Below are 15,391 nucleotides of genomic sequence, written 5' to 3'. Positions count from 1 at the left end.
CTCCCAATATGTTAGTGAAGAGAATTCAATCTCTCCCCATGCCTCGCTTTGGGGCAACCCTCTTTGCCTCATCTTAAGTCTGTGCCTGACCCTCAGATCTGGGCTAGATTTCAGATTACCAAATTAAGCCATGTCATGCCCGGCAGTCATATTCTTTCCCTGGCTGAGCTCAAATGGCAATTCCACCTGCCTTCGTGGGTGTACTTTAGGTACATGCAGCTTAGGCACGCTCTTAGGGCTCAGTTCCCCAGTGGGGTGTTCCTTGCTGTGCACTCGATCGAGTCCCTTACCTGTAAAGATGCCTCGCATACAACTAGGCTCTTTGAGGTGTGGGGGAGGGACATCCTCGCCCTGATGGAGGAGGACTGGAGTGAGGGCTTACAGCAATGTATCCCTCTTATGATATCGGCCAGGGACCGTTTTGTCCAGCTTACGTTTTTGCATAGGGTGTATTACACCCCCTCCAAACTCTCCAGAATCTACCTGGGGGTAACAGATGTTTGTCCCAAATGCAGGCTGTCGTGGGTACTTTTATGCATATGGTATGGGATTGCCCACACATTCAGGACTTCTGGTGGGTGGTGGTTGCTGAATAGGGTCGCAGGTCTTTCTTTAGATAGGGACCCTATGATCTTTCTTTTGGGCATTACTGACAATCGGAATACCGCTAAACATACTGGTCTTTCTGTCTTCTATGCGGCCTATTATGCTAGAAAGACAATACTGTCTAAATGGAAGCTTGCGGATCCTCCCCAGATATTGGCCTGGAAGGCGCTTGTTAACGTGGTCCTTCCCTTATATAAACTCACGTATATTGGGCGTAACTGCCCCCAAAAATTTGAAAATATCTGGGCAGCCTGGATACAGGCTAGACAAATAACGGTCTAGACGACCTTGACCGGGGTGGGTGGTAGTACAGGTTCCAAAGGTAAAAGGGCTTGAATTCTGAGGATAATTGTAGACAGGGCGCACCTAATCTGCTGAATGTCGTAGGCAGCGTCTGGGTTTTCTCCCCCCCCTTCTTCCTCCCCCCCCCCTTTTCCTTTCCTTTCCCGCCCCCCCCCCCCCCTCCTCTCCCTTCCTTATTATTCTCCTCTCTCCTCCTTTCTTTCTCCTTCTCCTGTTTTGCACAGTGTTTTCAGGGGAATATTGATTTTATATGTTATACTTCTTCTACCTACGCTTGTTTGGTAATTCCTGTCAATGTTGCTATGGGGGGCTGGGATGTGGTCCCTTTGGATTGGGAGGTGCAATGTTACTCTGATTTGGTTAGTTCTAGTGAGAGGTCATTGCCTCTAGCAGTATTGTCCGATGAATTTTTTTTTTTTTTTGTACTATCGATTACATTGGTCTCATGTATGACGCTTTGTTATTTCAATAAACATTCCCTTTAAAAATGTCATTTTGCTGGGGCACAGTAAAACACATCAGAAAGATGGGCTACTTTACAGGCAGACCAAGGGAACCCCCAGGCACGATATTTAAAGGAAGAATTTATTTTTATTTTTTCACTTTAAGCATTATTAAAATCACTGCTCCTGAAAAAACTGCAGTTTTTCAAACTTCTTTTTGCATTGATACATGTCCCCTGGGGCAGTACCTGGGTCTCCATACACTATTTATGGCAATGACTTGCATATAAGCCTTTAAAATTAACACTTTTGATTTTTCATGTTCATGTCCCATAGACTTTAACGGTGTTTGCGTGTTCGTACACATTTTTTGCCTGTTCGCATGTTCTGCTGCGAACCAAACCGAGTGGTTTGGCTCATCCCTAACTGTCAGTACTTTTTGGACTGGAGTAGACTGAAGGGAAGACCTGGCTTGGAGAGAGACTGTCAATGTTACTCAGGAGGGGACGTGTCGTGTTGGTGAGGTGTCATCATCATCTGTGCTGTTGTACACTGCTGTCAGTGTCCCTGTGAGGTTCAATTTCATGTGTGTGCTGCCCATTTAAATTTCTTTCTCTCCTGAGTCCTGTCCCTAAGCTACTTACTTACTATATGAAAAATAAAATAAGAAATGGTTTTTGCCTTAATATCTACCTTAAATCACATTGCTAATTGCATATCGTACTTGTTTGCAACCTAAATACTGAAATTTGCACTTAAAACTGTAATTTTGTAACTTTTGGAAATGCCACTAAAAACATGACTCAAAACAAAATTTTGAGTGTTGTGTCAGTCAGTCAAGCTGATAGGTTGGCAACACTGCTGTGTACAATCACAGCAGGTATCGGCGCAGGGGGTGTCGCGTATGAGATGAGTCCGCCCTACACCCCAAAGAAGGTAGTGAAGTACTTTTATGGGCCACCCGTCTGCAGTACATTGCTTTGCCTGCATGGGCCGCCAGTCTGCAGTACATTGCTTTGCCTGCATGGGCCGCCAGTCTGCAGTACATTGCTTTGCCTGCATGGGCCGCCAGTCTGCAGTACATTGCTTTGCCTGCATGGGCCGCCAGTCTGCAGTACATTGCTTTGCCTGCATGGGCCGCCAGTCTGCAGTACATTGCTTTGCCTGCATGGGCCGCCTGTCTGCAGTACATTGCTTTGCCTGCATGGGCCGCCAGTCTGCAGTACATTGCTGGGTGAGCATTTCATAAGTGGATAATTTAAAAATGAACAACATGTAAAATAGTTTGTGAGTCTCCTATTCTATAGAAGCCTGAAACATCTGAGAAATATATTACTTTATATTTATGGGCAAACCTAGTTAATTGTAATGAACAATTAAATTAAATCAAAGCAATGATGGTATAAAAAAACTACTGTACTTACAGGTTACAGTGGGCTGCAGTCAACACCCAGTCCGATTTGATTAGACTACCACAACATAATGTTTTTTTATTATTTTCCAAAGTCTCTATTAGGGCCATGTAAGGTCTGGAATGGGGGGCAACTTCATCTCCATTGATGATTTTCATGTTTGCACCTATATGATAAAAAATGTTATTTTATTTAAATATAACACATATATTATTATTTGTATTATTATTCGCAGCACCAACCTACTATCTGTGTGGAGTTTGTATACCCCCCCCCCCCCCCCAATGTTCATTTAATGATCCCTGTTCTCTGGGTATGAGAGTTCTTGTAAGATCAGATGTTTGACTTGGACATTTGAGATATGAAGTGAGCCACGACAACATACCCCTGTCAGCCCTGTTACCCCTGTTTGCTAGATATGGGTTTGTTTTTATTATTGGCTAGAGTCCCATAATTCTTTATCACCCCTGACCCTAGAAAATGCTCTCATATACTCTTCAACAGCAAATAAAGCCTCAGCACACATGAACAGGCAGCATTTTGATGTGTTTTCATAGTTGTCAACATTATAAACATTTGTTTGTAGGCATGGTGTAGGGGGAAAGGGAAATGTGGTGCACGGAGCGCACAGCGGTGAACAATGGGCATGGTTTAAACTAAATATTAGCTTAAAGGGTGTGTGGCTCAAATGGGGGTGTGGTTTGAGTCTGAGGTGAATGGGAGAAAGAAGGAAAGAAAGAAGGAAATAGGGAGGGAAGGAGAGAGAAGGAAAGAAAGAAAGAAAGAAAGAAAGAAAGAAAGAAAGAAAGAAAGAAAGAAAGAAAGAAAGAAATAGGGAGGGAAGGAGAGAGAAAGAAAGAAAGAAAGAAAGAAAGAAAGAAAGAAAGAAAGAAAGAAAGAAAGAAAGAAAGAAAGAAAGAAAGAAAGAAAGAAAGAAAGAAAGAAAGAAATAGGGAGGGAAGGAGAAATAAGGAAAGAAAGAAAGAAATAGGGAGGGAAAGAGAGAGAAGGAAAGAAAGAAATAGGGAGGGAAGGAGAGAGAGAGAAAGAAAGAAAGAAAGAAAGAAAGAAAGAAAGAAAGAAAGAAAGAAAGAAAGAAAGAAAGAAATAGGGAGGGAAGGAGAGAGAAGGAAAGAAAGAAATAGGGAGGGAAAGAGAGAGAAGGAAAGAAAGAAATAGGGAGGGAAGGAGAGAGAGAGAAAGAAAGAAAGAAAGAAAGAAAGAAAGAAAGAAAGAAAGAAAGAAAGAAAGAAAGAAAGAAAGAGGGAGGGAAGGAGAGAGAAAGAAAGAAAGAGGGAGGGAAGGAGAGAGAAAGAAAGAAAGAAAGAAAGAAAGAAAGAAAGAAAGAAAGAAAGAAAGAAAGAAAGAAAGAAAGAAAGAAAGAAAGAAAGAAATAGGGAGGGAAGGAGAGAGAAGGAAAAAAAGAAGGAAAGAAAGAAAGAAAGAAATAGGGAGGGAAGGAGAGAGAAAGAAAGAAAGAAAGAAAGAAAGAAAGAAAGAAAGAAAGAAAGAAAGAAATAGGGAGGGAAGGAGAGAGAAGGAAAAAAAAGAAAGAAAGAAAGAAAGAAAGAAAGAAAGAAAGAAAGAAAAAGAAAGAAAGAGGGATGGAGGGACAGCAAATCCAGATCCTACATGGAAACAGAAATATGTGTATTCCAGAAAGTTTAACAATCAGCAGAAAAAGATACTCCAAACACTTGGGGTTTGCGCTTCAATCATCCCGGCACCATGGTTGTTATGGTGTCAGGATGATTGAAGTGCATTATTTTCTATTATTACATTGTAATTAGAGTTGAGCGGACACCTGGATGTTTGGGTTCGGGTCCGAACCCGAACTTTAAAAAAAAAGTTTGGGTTCGGGAACCCGAACCCGAACTCCGAACCCTATTGTAGTCAATGGGACACAGACTTTTAGAAAAAACAATGCGCGGAGGTCCCCGAAAATTCAATAACCAGACCCTTTAGGTCTGGTATGGATATTAAGGGGAACCCCGCTGTCAATTTAAAAAAAAAATGACGTGCGGTTCCACCTAAATATCTATAACCAGACCCTTCAGGTCTTGTATGGATATTAAGGGGAACCCCGCCGTCAATTTAAAAAAAAAAAAATGACGTGCGGTTCCCCCTAAATATCCATAACCAGACCCGTTATCCGAGCGCGTTGACCTGGCCGGCCGCAGAAAAGAAGGGGGGACAGAGTGCGGCCCCCCCCTCTCCTGAACCGCACCAGGCCACATTCCCTCAACATTGGGAGGGTGCTTTGGGGTGCCCCCCAAAGCACCTTGTCCCCATGTTGATGGGGACAAGGGTCTCATCCCCACAACCCTTGCCCGGTGGTTGTGGGGGTATGCGGGCGGGAGGCTTATCAGAATCTGGAAGACCCCTTTAACAAAGGGGACCCCCAGATCCTGACCCCCCCCCCCTGTGTGAAATGGTAATGGGGTACCCCTACCATTTCACGAAGGAAGTGTAAATTCTTGTAAAAAAAAAAAAACACACACACCGTAGAATAAAGTCCTTTATTAATAAAAAAGAAAAAGAAAAAAACTCCAGCGGTGATAATCCACTCGTTCCCGGCTTCCTGCTTCAACGTTGTTCTGATCCAGCGACGGGTGCGGGTGATCTCCAGCGATGAGAAGATCCAGCGACGCGTGCGGGTGATCTCCAGCCATGAGAAGATCCAGCGACGGGTGCGGGTGATCCACGATGAGAAGATCCATCCATCCAGAGAGCAGCATCGCCGACCTCCTCTCACCGCTGGACACAGCCCAGCGAATGACGCGCTGAAGCTGTGACATTACTTATATAGGGGAGGCAGGGCCACTCTTCACATGACCCCGCACCCTCTGACGCACCCTCTGCTACGTCACTGGGTAAGCCCAGTCTTCCCTCTTCCTGGGCTTCCCCAGTGACGTAGCAGAGGGTACGTCAGAGGGTGCGGGGTCACGTGACGGGTGGCCCTGCCTCCCCTATATAAGTAATGTCACAGCTTCAGCCAGGGTTGGACTGGGACTGAAATTTGGCCCTGGACTTCATCCAGACTGGCCCACTTTGACAGGTCTCTCCCATGGCGGCCGGACAACTCCTGCACCCCCCCCCCCCGGCCACCCGCACCCCCTCTCCCCCTTCACTAGCCACTAGCCGTTCTATTTATTAAAGTAGAACGGCTAGTACTGGTACTCTAATGGGCAGTACCAGTGGGGAAGCTAGACATTATTTCACCCGGGACAAAGAATCAGTTCGGTGCTCCCCTTATGGCAGAAGTGAGAAACTCCCAGGCCATAGCTGTTGAGTCATCCTGTCATGCTCCTCTGTCATCCCCCCTGCTTCTTTGTTTCCCCCAGGTGAGTGCTGTGGGGAGGGAGAGACAGAGGAGCGGAGGGGGGAGGCGGTCCACTGTGACTGAAGCCGGCCTACTGAGCCATCGGCCCACCGGGAAACTCCCTGTAGTCCCAATGGCCAGTCCACCCCTGGCTTCAGCGCGTCATTCGCTGGGCTGTGTCCAGCGGTGAGAGGAGGTCGGCGATGCTGCTCTCTGGATGGATGGATCTTCTCATCGCTGGATCACCCGCACCCGTCGCTGGATCTTCTCATCGCTGGAGATCACCCGCACCCGTCACTGGATCAGGACAACGTTGGAGCAGGAAGCCGGGAACGAGTGGATTATCAACGCTGGAGTTTTTTTCTTTTTTTTTTTATTAATAAAGGACTTTATTCTACGGTGTGTGTGCTTTTTTTTTTTACAAGAATTTACACTTCCTTCGTGAAATGGTAGGGGTACAGTGTACCCCATTACCATTTCACACAGGGGGGGGTCAGGATCTGGGGGTCCCCTTTGTTAAAGGGGTCTTCCAGATTCTGTTAAGCCTCCCGCCCGCATACCCCCACCACAACCGGACAAGGGTTGTGGGGATGAGACCCTTGTCCCCATCAACATGGGGACAAGGTGCTTTGGGGGGCACCCCAAAGCACCCTCCCAATGTTGAGGGCATGTGGCCTGGTGCGGTTCAGGAGAGGGGGGGCCGCACTCTGTCCCCCCTCTTTTCTGCGGCCGGCCAGGTCAACGTGCTCGGATAACGGGTCTGGTTATGGATATTTAGGGGGAACCGCACGTCATTTTTTTTTTAAATTGACGGCGGGGTTCCCCTTAATATCCATACCAGACCTAAAGGGTCTGGTTATTGAATTTGCGGGGACCTCCGCGCATTTTTTTTTTCGAACTCCGAACCCGGACCCAAACTTTTTCCAATTATTCGGGTTCGGGTCCGGGTTCGGGAAAAACCCAAAGTCCGTACCGAACCCGAACTTTACAGTTCGGGTTCGCTCAACTAGAATTGTAATATAAAATGGAATCATTCTACTCACCATAATCAGTGGGAGCCCTGAGCGAGTCAATTGCCACGTCGCCTACCACCAGATGCCCCCAGCAGAGTCCCTCCTTACATCAGGCATCCCCAGCAGAGTCCATCTTTACATCAGGCATCCCCAGCAGAGTCTCTCCTTACATCAGGCATCCCCAGCAGAGTCCCTCCTTACATCAGGCATCCCCAGCAGAGTCCCTCCTTACATCAGGCATCCCCAGCAGAGTCCCTCTTTACACCAGGCATGAATGAAAATAATTCTGGTGATAAATGATCTCTAACATGCCATATCCCTATGAAGAACTGGAAAAGGAAAACCCCTAGGGGTGGGATTTTGAAGGCACTCAAAAGTAGTACAGTAAAGTATTTGTTTAAAAAAGAATTATTGATAGAAAAATGTAAAATCTAAAACATGAAATAAACATGGCCTGGACAACTGGAAATACATATTGACAAAGATATGGAGATACAAATGGTATCCAGGCTCCACCAAAAATAGTTTTTCATCAAATACTTTACTGTACTACTATTGAGTACCTTCAAAGTCCCACCCCTAATGGTTTTCCATTTCCATTTCCCTTACACCAGGCATTCCCAGCAGATTCCCTCCTTACACAGAGTCCCTCCTTACATCAGGCGCCTCCAGCAGAGTCCCTCCTTACATCAGGCGCCTCCAGCAGAGTCTCTCCTTACATCAGGTGCCCCCAGCGGAGTCTCTCCTTACATCAAGGTGCCTCCAGCAGAGTCTCTCCTTACATCAGGTGCCCCCAGCGGAGTCTCTCCTTACATCTCAGGTGCCCCCAGTAAAGTCCCTTGGCTCTGCCTCTCGTCGGACACAGACCGGAAGCAGGCCACGCTGTGGAGGGTTGGTGGCAGCTCCATGTTTTTTTTACAAGTCTCTTCCCCTGTGTGTTCAGTGGAGATGGGCCTCCGATCTGTGCAGCTAACTGGCTTCACTGTACAAGCAAATTGTCTACTTGCAGACTGAAGAGAGAAGCTGATTCACTGCACAGATTGGAGGCCCTCCACCTCTCCACTGAACACATGGGGAAAGAGACCTGCTAGCCTAAAAGAAATCTTGTGGTGGCCATATTTTTGTAGACAGAAGATGCGTCCCGTGCCAAAAACATTCTCGATTCCCGGGACAAAAGCAAAATCCAGGGATTTTTATTGGGATGTACTCAGATCGGGACGAGGGTCCAATTATCGGGATTGTCCCAGGAATATCTGGACTGTTGACATGTATGTGTTATGAGGAGAGAGATCGGTGAGGGTATTGGCTGCTGTTAGGTTAAGGTGACCAGATTTTTAAAACGAAATCCGGGGACATTTTTTTTAAACTAGTAATGGCGGCAATCAGCGACTCTCTGCCCGCCACCGCCTCCCTCACAGCCTGTCAAGTCTCACTCTCTGGCCCTGGCTACTACTGGGTGGGGAGCAGAGGAAGATCACTCTGCCATGGAAGGCAAGGAGATAAACAGGCAAGCGGCTGGTCGGGACTTGAGCCAAGGCAGGAGAACATGCGAGCGGAGATGAATGGGCATGCACGCAAAGCTGAATAAATTCTGACCAGCACATGATCATCAGAAAGGGGCACAGATTATGGAAAAAAATACACCCCATAGCTACTAGACACGGCAGAGCGGGGGGGGGGGGGGTAATTCCGATTCTGCGCTAATTGTCCCTGTTCAAATCCAATCCGGGGACAAAACTGGGGACAGACTTGGTCTGGTGTCCTCAATCTGGGGACTGTCCCCTGAAACCGGGGATGTCTGGTCACCCTATGTTAGGTGAGCAGCTAAGGTTCTGCTGTCACATCCCAGATAGGAAGCAACTGTGCTGCAAGTTTAAAAATGACTTGCTAAGCTATTGCTAGACATGTCAGGCTTCACATGTTTGTTGGACAATTGCAGCAAGTCTACGTTTCATAACTCCAGATTAACTTTCTTTGCAAGTTCTTTAAAAGTCTGCTGCAAATTCTGGTTCATTTATGTTGTCCAATAGTCATCCCACTACAGGGGTCACTGTGGCTGAATTTTTATGCTGTAGACTTACAGAACTCTTGCTGTAGAGACCATGAGAACTCAACCTGTGGCCCTCCAGCTGTTGCAGAACTACAAGTCGCATGAGGTATTGCAAGGCTGACCAGTACAAGCATGATTCCCAAAGGCAGAGGCATGATGGAACTTGTAATTTTGCAACAGCTGGAGGGCCACAGGTTGACCATCTATGCTATAGACTCAGCACTGCAACGTTGCTCTTGCTAGAGAATTACCACGCAAATTTGCTACAAATTGGAAAAGTGTCAACTAGAACTTGTGTTTCAAGCGCTCTGCAAGTGTACAACTTGCCAGTGAAAATGTGCAGCAAGTTAGCAAGACTAAAGCCTCGTACACACGACCGAGGAACTCGACGGGCGAAACACATAATTTTCCTCGTCGAGTTCCTTGTTAGGCTGTTGAGGAACTTGACAAGGCAAGTTTCTTCATTCCCGTCAAGGAAAAAGAAGACTTGCTCTCTTTTTGGCTCGACGGGATCCTCGACAGTTTCCTAGTCGAAAACTGTACACACGACCGGTTTCCTCGGCAAAAAAAAAATCCCAGCAAGTTTCTTGCTGTTTTTTGCAGAGAAACTCGGTCGTGTGTACGAGGCCTTACAATTCAACACTGCCACAAATTTGTGGCAAGTTATTCTTGCTATCTGGGATATAGCAAGCAAGCAGCTCAGCTTACACTGCCAGCCTGGTGTCTTTGTGCAGCTGCAGGCATCACCTCGAGAACTGTTTTTTAGAGCCGACGGTTGGCTTTCTTGGGATAACAAATGATGTAGCTAAGAAGCCACTTGGCTGTTATCTTAAGCAGCGAAATGGGATGTAACCCCCCCCCCCCCCCCGTCACCTTCCGCGGCTTTCCCTGTCTTACCGGGAGGCCAGAGCGACCAGCTGGCACGGAATCGGTTTTGATTAGGTTTTAGATCTAGTAAACTGGAAACATGACATCACTTCCAGTTTATAGAAGGCCAAATTAAAAAAAAAATACAGTATTCAAAACAGCCAAACTTGGTGTTTTGAATGCTTTTAAATGCAAAGGAGGGATCGGGGGTCTTAAAGAGTACCTGTCACTGCCTATTACTGGCACAAGGGATGTTTACATTCCTTCTGACAACAATAAAAGTGATCAGAATTTTTTTTTCAAAGGGACAGTGTAAAAAAACAAATAAAAGATCAGATTTTTTTTTTTAAAGTGTCCCATCCCTCCGTGCTTACACAGCTGGGGTGGGGCTGTCTAATATACAGTGGGAGCTGTCTAATATTCAGGGGGGCTGTGTAATGTAAAGGGGTCCAGAGGTGCAGGGGGCTATGTAATGTTAAGGGGTCCAGAGGTGCAGGGGGCTATGTAATGTTAAGGGGTCCAGAGGTGCAGGGGGCTATGTAATGTTAAGGGGTCCAGAGGTGCAGGGGGCTATGTAATGTTAAGGGGGCCAGAGGTGCAGGGGGCTATGTAATGTTAAGGGGGCCAGAGGTGCAGGGGGCTATGTAATGTTAAGGGGGCCAGAGGTGCAGGGGGCTATGTAATGTTAAGGGGGCCAGAGGTGCAGGGGGCTATGTAATGTTAAGGGGTCCAGAGGTGCAGGGGGCTATGTAATGTTAAGGGGGCCAGAGGTGCAGGGGGCTATGTAATGTTAAGGGGGCCAGAGGTGCAGGGGGCTATGTAATGTTAAGGGGGCCAGAGGTGCAGGGGGCTATGTAATGTTAAGGGGGCCAGAGGTGCAGGGGGCTATGTAATGTTAAGGGGGGAAGTGGTGCAGGGGGCTATATAATGTAAAGGGGGCCAGAGGTGTGGGGGCTGTGTAATGTAAAGGGGGCCAGAGGTGTGGGGGCTGTGTAATATTATCTTCATTTATTAGCAGGTGAATGCGCCCCTCCATGCATTCACATACATTAAATCCGGCCCTTTAGTGGAAAAAGGTTGCTGAACCCTGGTTTAGTGTCATCTATAGCAGTCCCCAACAAGCCCAGCCTACTGGTACATGGCTGCCCGCAGCGATGCCATGTTCACTGGCTAGGAAGTACAGGAGGCTGGAGAAAGGGTGGACAAAGGATCTCCTGTGGTTCCAGGAGTGTATTTGCCACAGGGGATGGCTGGTACTGGAAGGTAGTCAGTGGATCATGCAGATGGGTTAGTTCAGGCTGTAGGTAGTGGCATTGTCAAGAAACAGGCAAAGGATCAGTCCAGGCAGCAAGCAGAAACGTGGTTAATAAACAGGCCAAGTGGCAGGCAGAGGCAACACTGCACTGGTGTGGAGGTGATCAGGAATGCGTTTCTAGCTGCACTGGCTCTGGTGACACTGTACTGATGTTTTCCTGCATAGGAATGCACAGGTGTTTTGTGCAGGCACTCTTATTTATTATTATTGGGATGCAAATTAGGAGTTACGGCGATCCACAATGGTTTTTCGCGTTCGTTACGTCGCCGCTAGTCTAGTTTCCCGTCGCAAAGTTAGTCGTAGTTTTTGGTGCCCTAACTTTAGTCAGCAAACGTATTGCTGTCTAAAGTATGGCCGTCGTTCCCGCGTCAAAATTTAAAAATGAACGTCGTTTGCGTAAGCCGTCTGGGAATACGGAATTACGCTACGCGCGTCGCCATTCGAAAAAATTATGTCACTGCGCGCAAAGCACGACGGGAATTGCGAAACGAAGCATGCGCAGTAGGCCTGGCGCAGGAGCGCGCCTAATTTAAAGCGGGGGTTCACCCTATTAATAAAAAAATATATATATTTTTCCTCTAGCATAAAATGAGGCATAGTAGCGCGAGCTACAGTATGCGTGTATTTATTTTTTTAGTCCGGTACTCACTGTGCAATCCTAGCGAGACGATTCCGACTCCTGGGCGTTCCTATCCAGAGGGAGCATGATTGACGGCCAGCTATGGCGCGTCACGCTTCTCCGGAAATAGCCGAAATAGGACTTGGCGCTTCACGGCGCCTGCGCATAGTCTGTGCGCAGGCGCCGTGAAGAGCCGAGACCTACTCCGGCCATATACTCGGGGAGCGTGACGTGCCATAGCCGGCCGTCAATCATGCTCCCTCTGGATAGGAACGCCCATTCCCCGCGGGGAGTCGGAATCGTCTCGCTAGGATTGCACAGTGAGTACCGGACTAAAAAAATAAATACAGGCATACTGTAGCTCGCGCTACTATGCCTAATTTAATGATGGAAAGTTGTCAATAAGGGTGAACCATCGCTTTAAATGGCACACGCCCATTTGAATTGGCCCGCCTTGCGCCGGACATATTTACGATACACCGCCGCAAGTTTCCAGGTAAGTGCTTTGTGGATCGGGCGCTAAAACTGGAAACGTGTATCGTAAACGGGTTACGTTACATGGCCGCAAATGTATGTGAATCTGGCCCCCTATTACAGGAAGTGTGTTTTTGACTAGATCACTAGGTGAAAATAAAGAAATAAAAAGCCAAAAAAAGGAAAACAAATGCAGCCGCTGCATCTAAGTATAGGTAAGCCACAACAAACATTTGTGTTTTTGGGTTTAATACAGCTTTAAAAAAAAATCTAGGAGTTTGAACATCTTTTCTTACAACCGCTTTTCTTAAAAGGAGTGTTCGCTCGGTTCTCAATGTTAAAGTCAGTTGGTTACCGATGCTGCATTCTCTTTTAAAGTTCATTGTACGCTTAAAAACAAAAACAAATAACACCTCAATTTTGCTTTCGCCATTGGTTCTAATGCATTTTGCCAAAATGGTGAAGTTTTACAGAAATCTTTGAAATAAGGATCTTAATTAGTTTGATTCATTAATCTCCTGAGATCCACTTTGAAAGGCATTGACATGTCACTTGCTCAGCTAAGCTTTTCAAATGTATTTTTTCAGTCAGTCCACCCCTTATGTCCTTACACTAAGCAATGCTTGCTGAGTATATCAAATGCATGTAAAGCATTTCAGGGAATGAGAGCTCTTTATTTTGCTCATCCCTACCCCAGTCTTGACATTCACATCAATGGCCCGGATTCAGGTAGATTTGCCCCTTTCTTGCGGAGGCGCAGGGCAACGTTTTTGCCCTGCGCCCCCGCAAATTTACTGCGCTAGCAGTAGCTCCGTAAATTGCGTGTGCGCTGTGTAAATTTGCCCTGCGTAAGGGCGCCTAATGTAAATGATCCTGTAGGGGACGGGAATCATTTAAATTAGGCGCGCTCCCGCGCCGAGCGTAGAGCGCATGCTCCGTCGGGAAACTTTCCCGACGTGCATTGCGTCAAATGACGTCGCAAGGACGTCATTTGCTTCAAAGTGAACGTGAATGGCGTCCAGCGCCATTCACGAATCACTTACGCAAATTACGTAAAAATCGAACGTCGCGACGCGGGAACGTCGGGTATACTTTAGCATTGGCTGCCCCTGCTATTAGAAGGGGCAGCCTTACGCTAAACACGCCGTACGGAAACAACGTAAATTGCGTACGCAGGGCTCGCGCAACATTGTGAATCGGTGTTAGTATGCAATTTGCATACTATACACTGAGCACAATGGGAGCGCCCCCTAGCGGCAATCGCAAGAATGCAGCCTAAGATATGCGTGGCATAAGAGCCTTATGCCACGCAGATTTTAGGCTGCAGTCGGCGTTTAAGATGTTCCTGAATCAGGAGCATTCGTAACGCCGGAGCAAGTAAGCAATTGCGCTGTGTAACCTATGGTTACGCAGGCGCAATTGCTTCTTGAATCTGGGTCAGTGTTTGTAAAGTGTTAGAACTCTAGCTATAAACTGGAAAATCCATTCCCTAATGCCCTGTACACACGATCGTTTTTTCCGATGAATCGGAAAAAACGATCGTGTGTGGGCCCCATCTGACTTTTTTCCATTGGTGTAAAAAAATAGAACATGTTTTAAATTATTCCGATGGAAAAAAAAAGATAGGAAATTCCATTGGAAAAAAATCTATGCATGCTCAGAATCAAGTCGACGCATGCTCGGTAGCATTGAACTTCATTTTTTTCGTCTCGTCGTATTGTTTTTACGTCAACACGTTTTGGACGGTCTGAATTTAGTCTGATCGTGTGTAGGCAAGACTGCTGAAAGTCAGCTTTATCGAAATTCCTACGGAAAATTCCATCGGAAATCCGATCGTGTGTACACGGCATTAGTATTATGCCTGGTGTAGATTATTGTGTACATGTCTTGGAATTTGCCTGTTTTCAGTGTCGAAGATTTAAGACCATAGGGTGCTTGTAGCAGCTCTGCTTTTCTCAGCATGATGTTTTTCTATTTCATAGCCAAAATCATAAACCCTCTTTAAGCCTCTTTAAGCCCTGGTTCACACTGGTGCCATTTGACATGTGAAATCGCATGTCAAATTGGCGGCATTTTCTAGCAATTGCTGGCAATGGCACCGTCCTAATCGGTGCAACGCTGCGTCTGCGGTGCTGCACCGATATCAAAAAGTCGTTTATGTACTACTTTTTGCGATTTTGGTTTTCGGTTGGCAAGTTTTATGATGGTAAACAATTATTTAGTAAGTGTTCTTCATAATGTTTAAAAGTTTTTTTTTCTCTTACCTTCACAGAAGAGAAGATAGTATGATGCGGAAAGAAACAGGAGATAGAGTTTCATGGTTTGATCAGTACAAATTCTTCCTTTTGTGAAAAAAAACCTGGGCTGTAGAAATTTATATACTTCTCATATATTGACAAATCAACCACAGTAAAAATCTGCACTGCTGATAAGACCCAAACACAACTTACTCACTTCTGGAAAAATTCTCTCTAAACATGATACACATCTGACAGCTGATGGGTACTTGATGGTAATATTGATTGGACATGTTAGTAGCTTGTCTCTGGGGATGTGATCCTAAAGAACAAAGAATCAAGATAAAGTGGGGTGATAAAAAAAAGAGAGAGAGTTTCTACAGCCCTGATGCCCAACCTGCGGCCCAGGAGATGCATGTGACCCTTTAGCACTTTTTCTGCACCCCTCGGGAATTGTGTTGCACCAAGATTCACCCGAACAACCTTGGTTTTGAATCATGTATCAGGGTGGCAGTGCTGGTGGAGGAGGTGGGATCAGTGGCAGTGCTGGGGGGAGTTCTGATCAGCCAACTTAGGTGCTTTTGATCAAGGTCATCTGCTGATCTGAGAACTGTAGTGGGGACTTTTAATGGCAACTATAATCACAGGCAGTGTTACTCACTGTGTCTCTGGCTTCACTGTGTCTCTGGCTTCACTGTGTCTTCGGCTTCACTGTGTCTCCGACTTTGTG

General features: G+C 46.4%; 1 protein-coding gene across 1 annotated transcript in view; it reads right to left on the bottom strand.

Annotated features, from left to right (window-relative positions):
- Positions 1-15,009, bottom strand: part of LOC120928324 (granzyme A-like) — a 68,948-nt gene extending 53,939 nt beyond the window's left edge. The window contains exons 1-3 of the mRNA XM_040339421.1: positions 14,879-15,009; positions 14,689-14,766; positions 2,777-2,930 (exon numbers count right to left, since the gene is read on the bottom strand). Coding sequence (XP_040195355.1) covers positions 2,777-2,930; positions 14,689-14,766; positions 14,879-14,954 — 308 coding nt within the window. The 5' untranslated portion in view covers positions 14,955-15,009. The remainder of the gene's footprint in view (positions 1-2,776; positions 2,931-14,688; positions 14,767-14,878) is intronic.
- Positions 15,010-15,391: the final 382 nt, after the last annotated feature.

The sequence above is a fragment of the Rana temporaria genome, chromosome 1 (genome assembly GCF_905171775.1).
Source record: "Rana temporaria chromosome 1, aRanTem1.1, whole genome shotgun sequence".
NCBI lineage: Eukaryota > Metazoa > Chordata > Amphibia > Anura > Ranidae > Rana > Rana temporaria.
The sequence above is the reverse complement of the archived record's forward strand: the minus strand, read 5'-3'. Positions and strand labels throughout refer to the sequence as shown.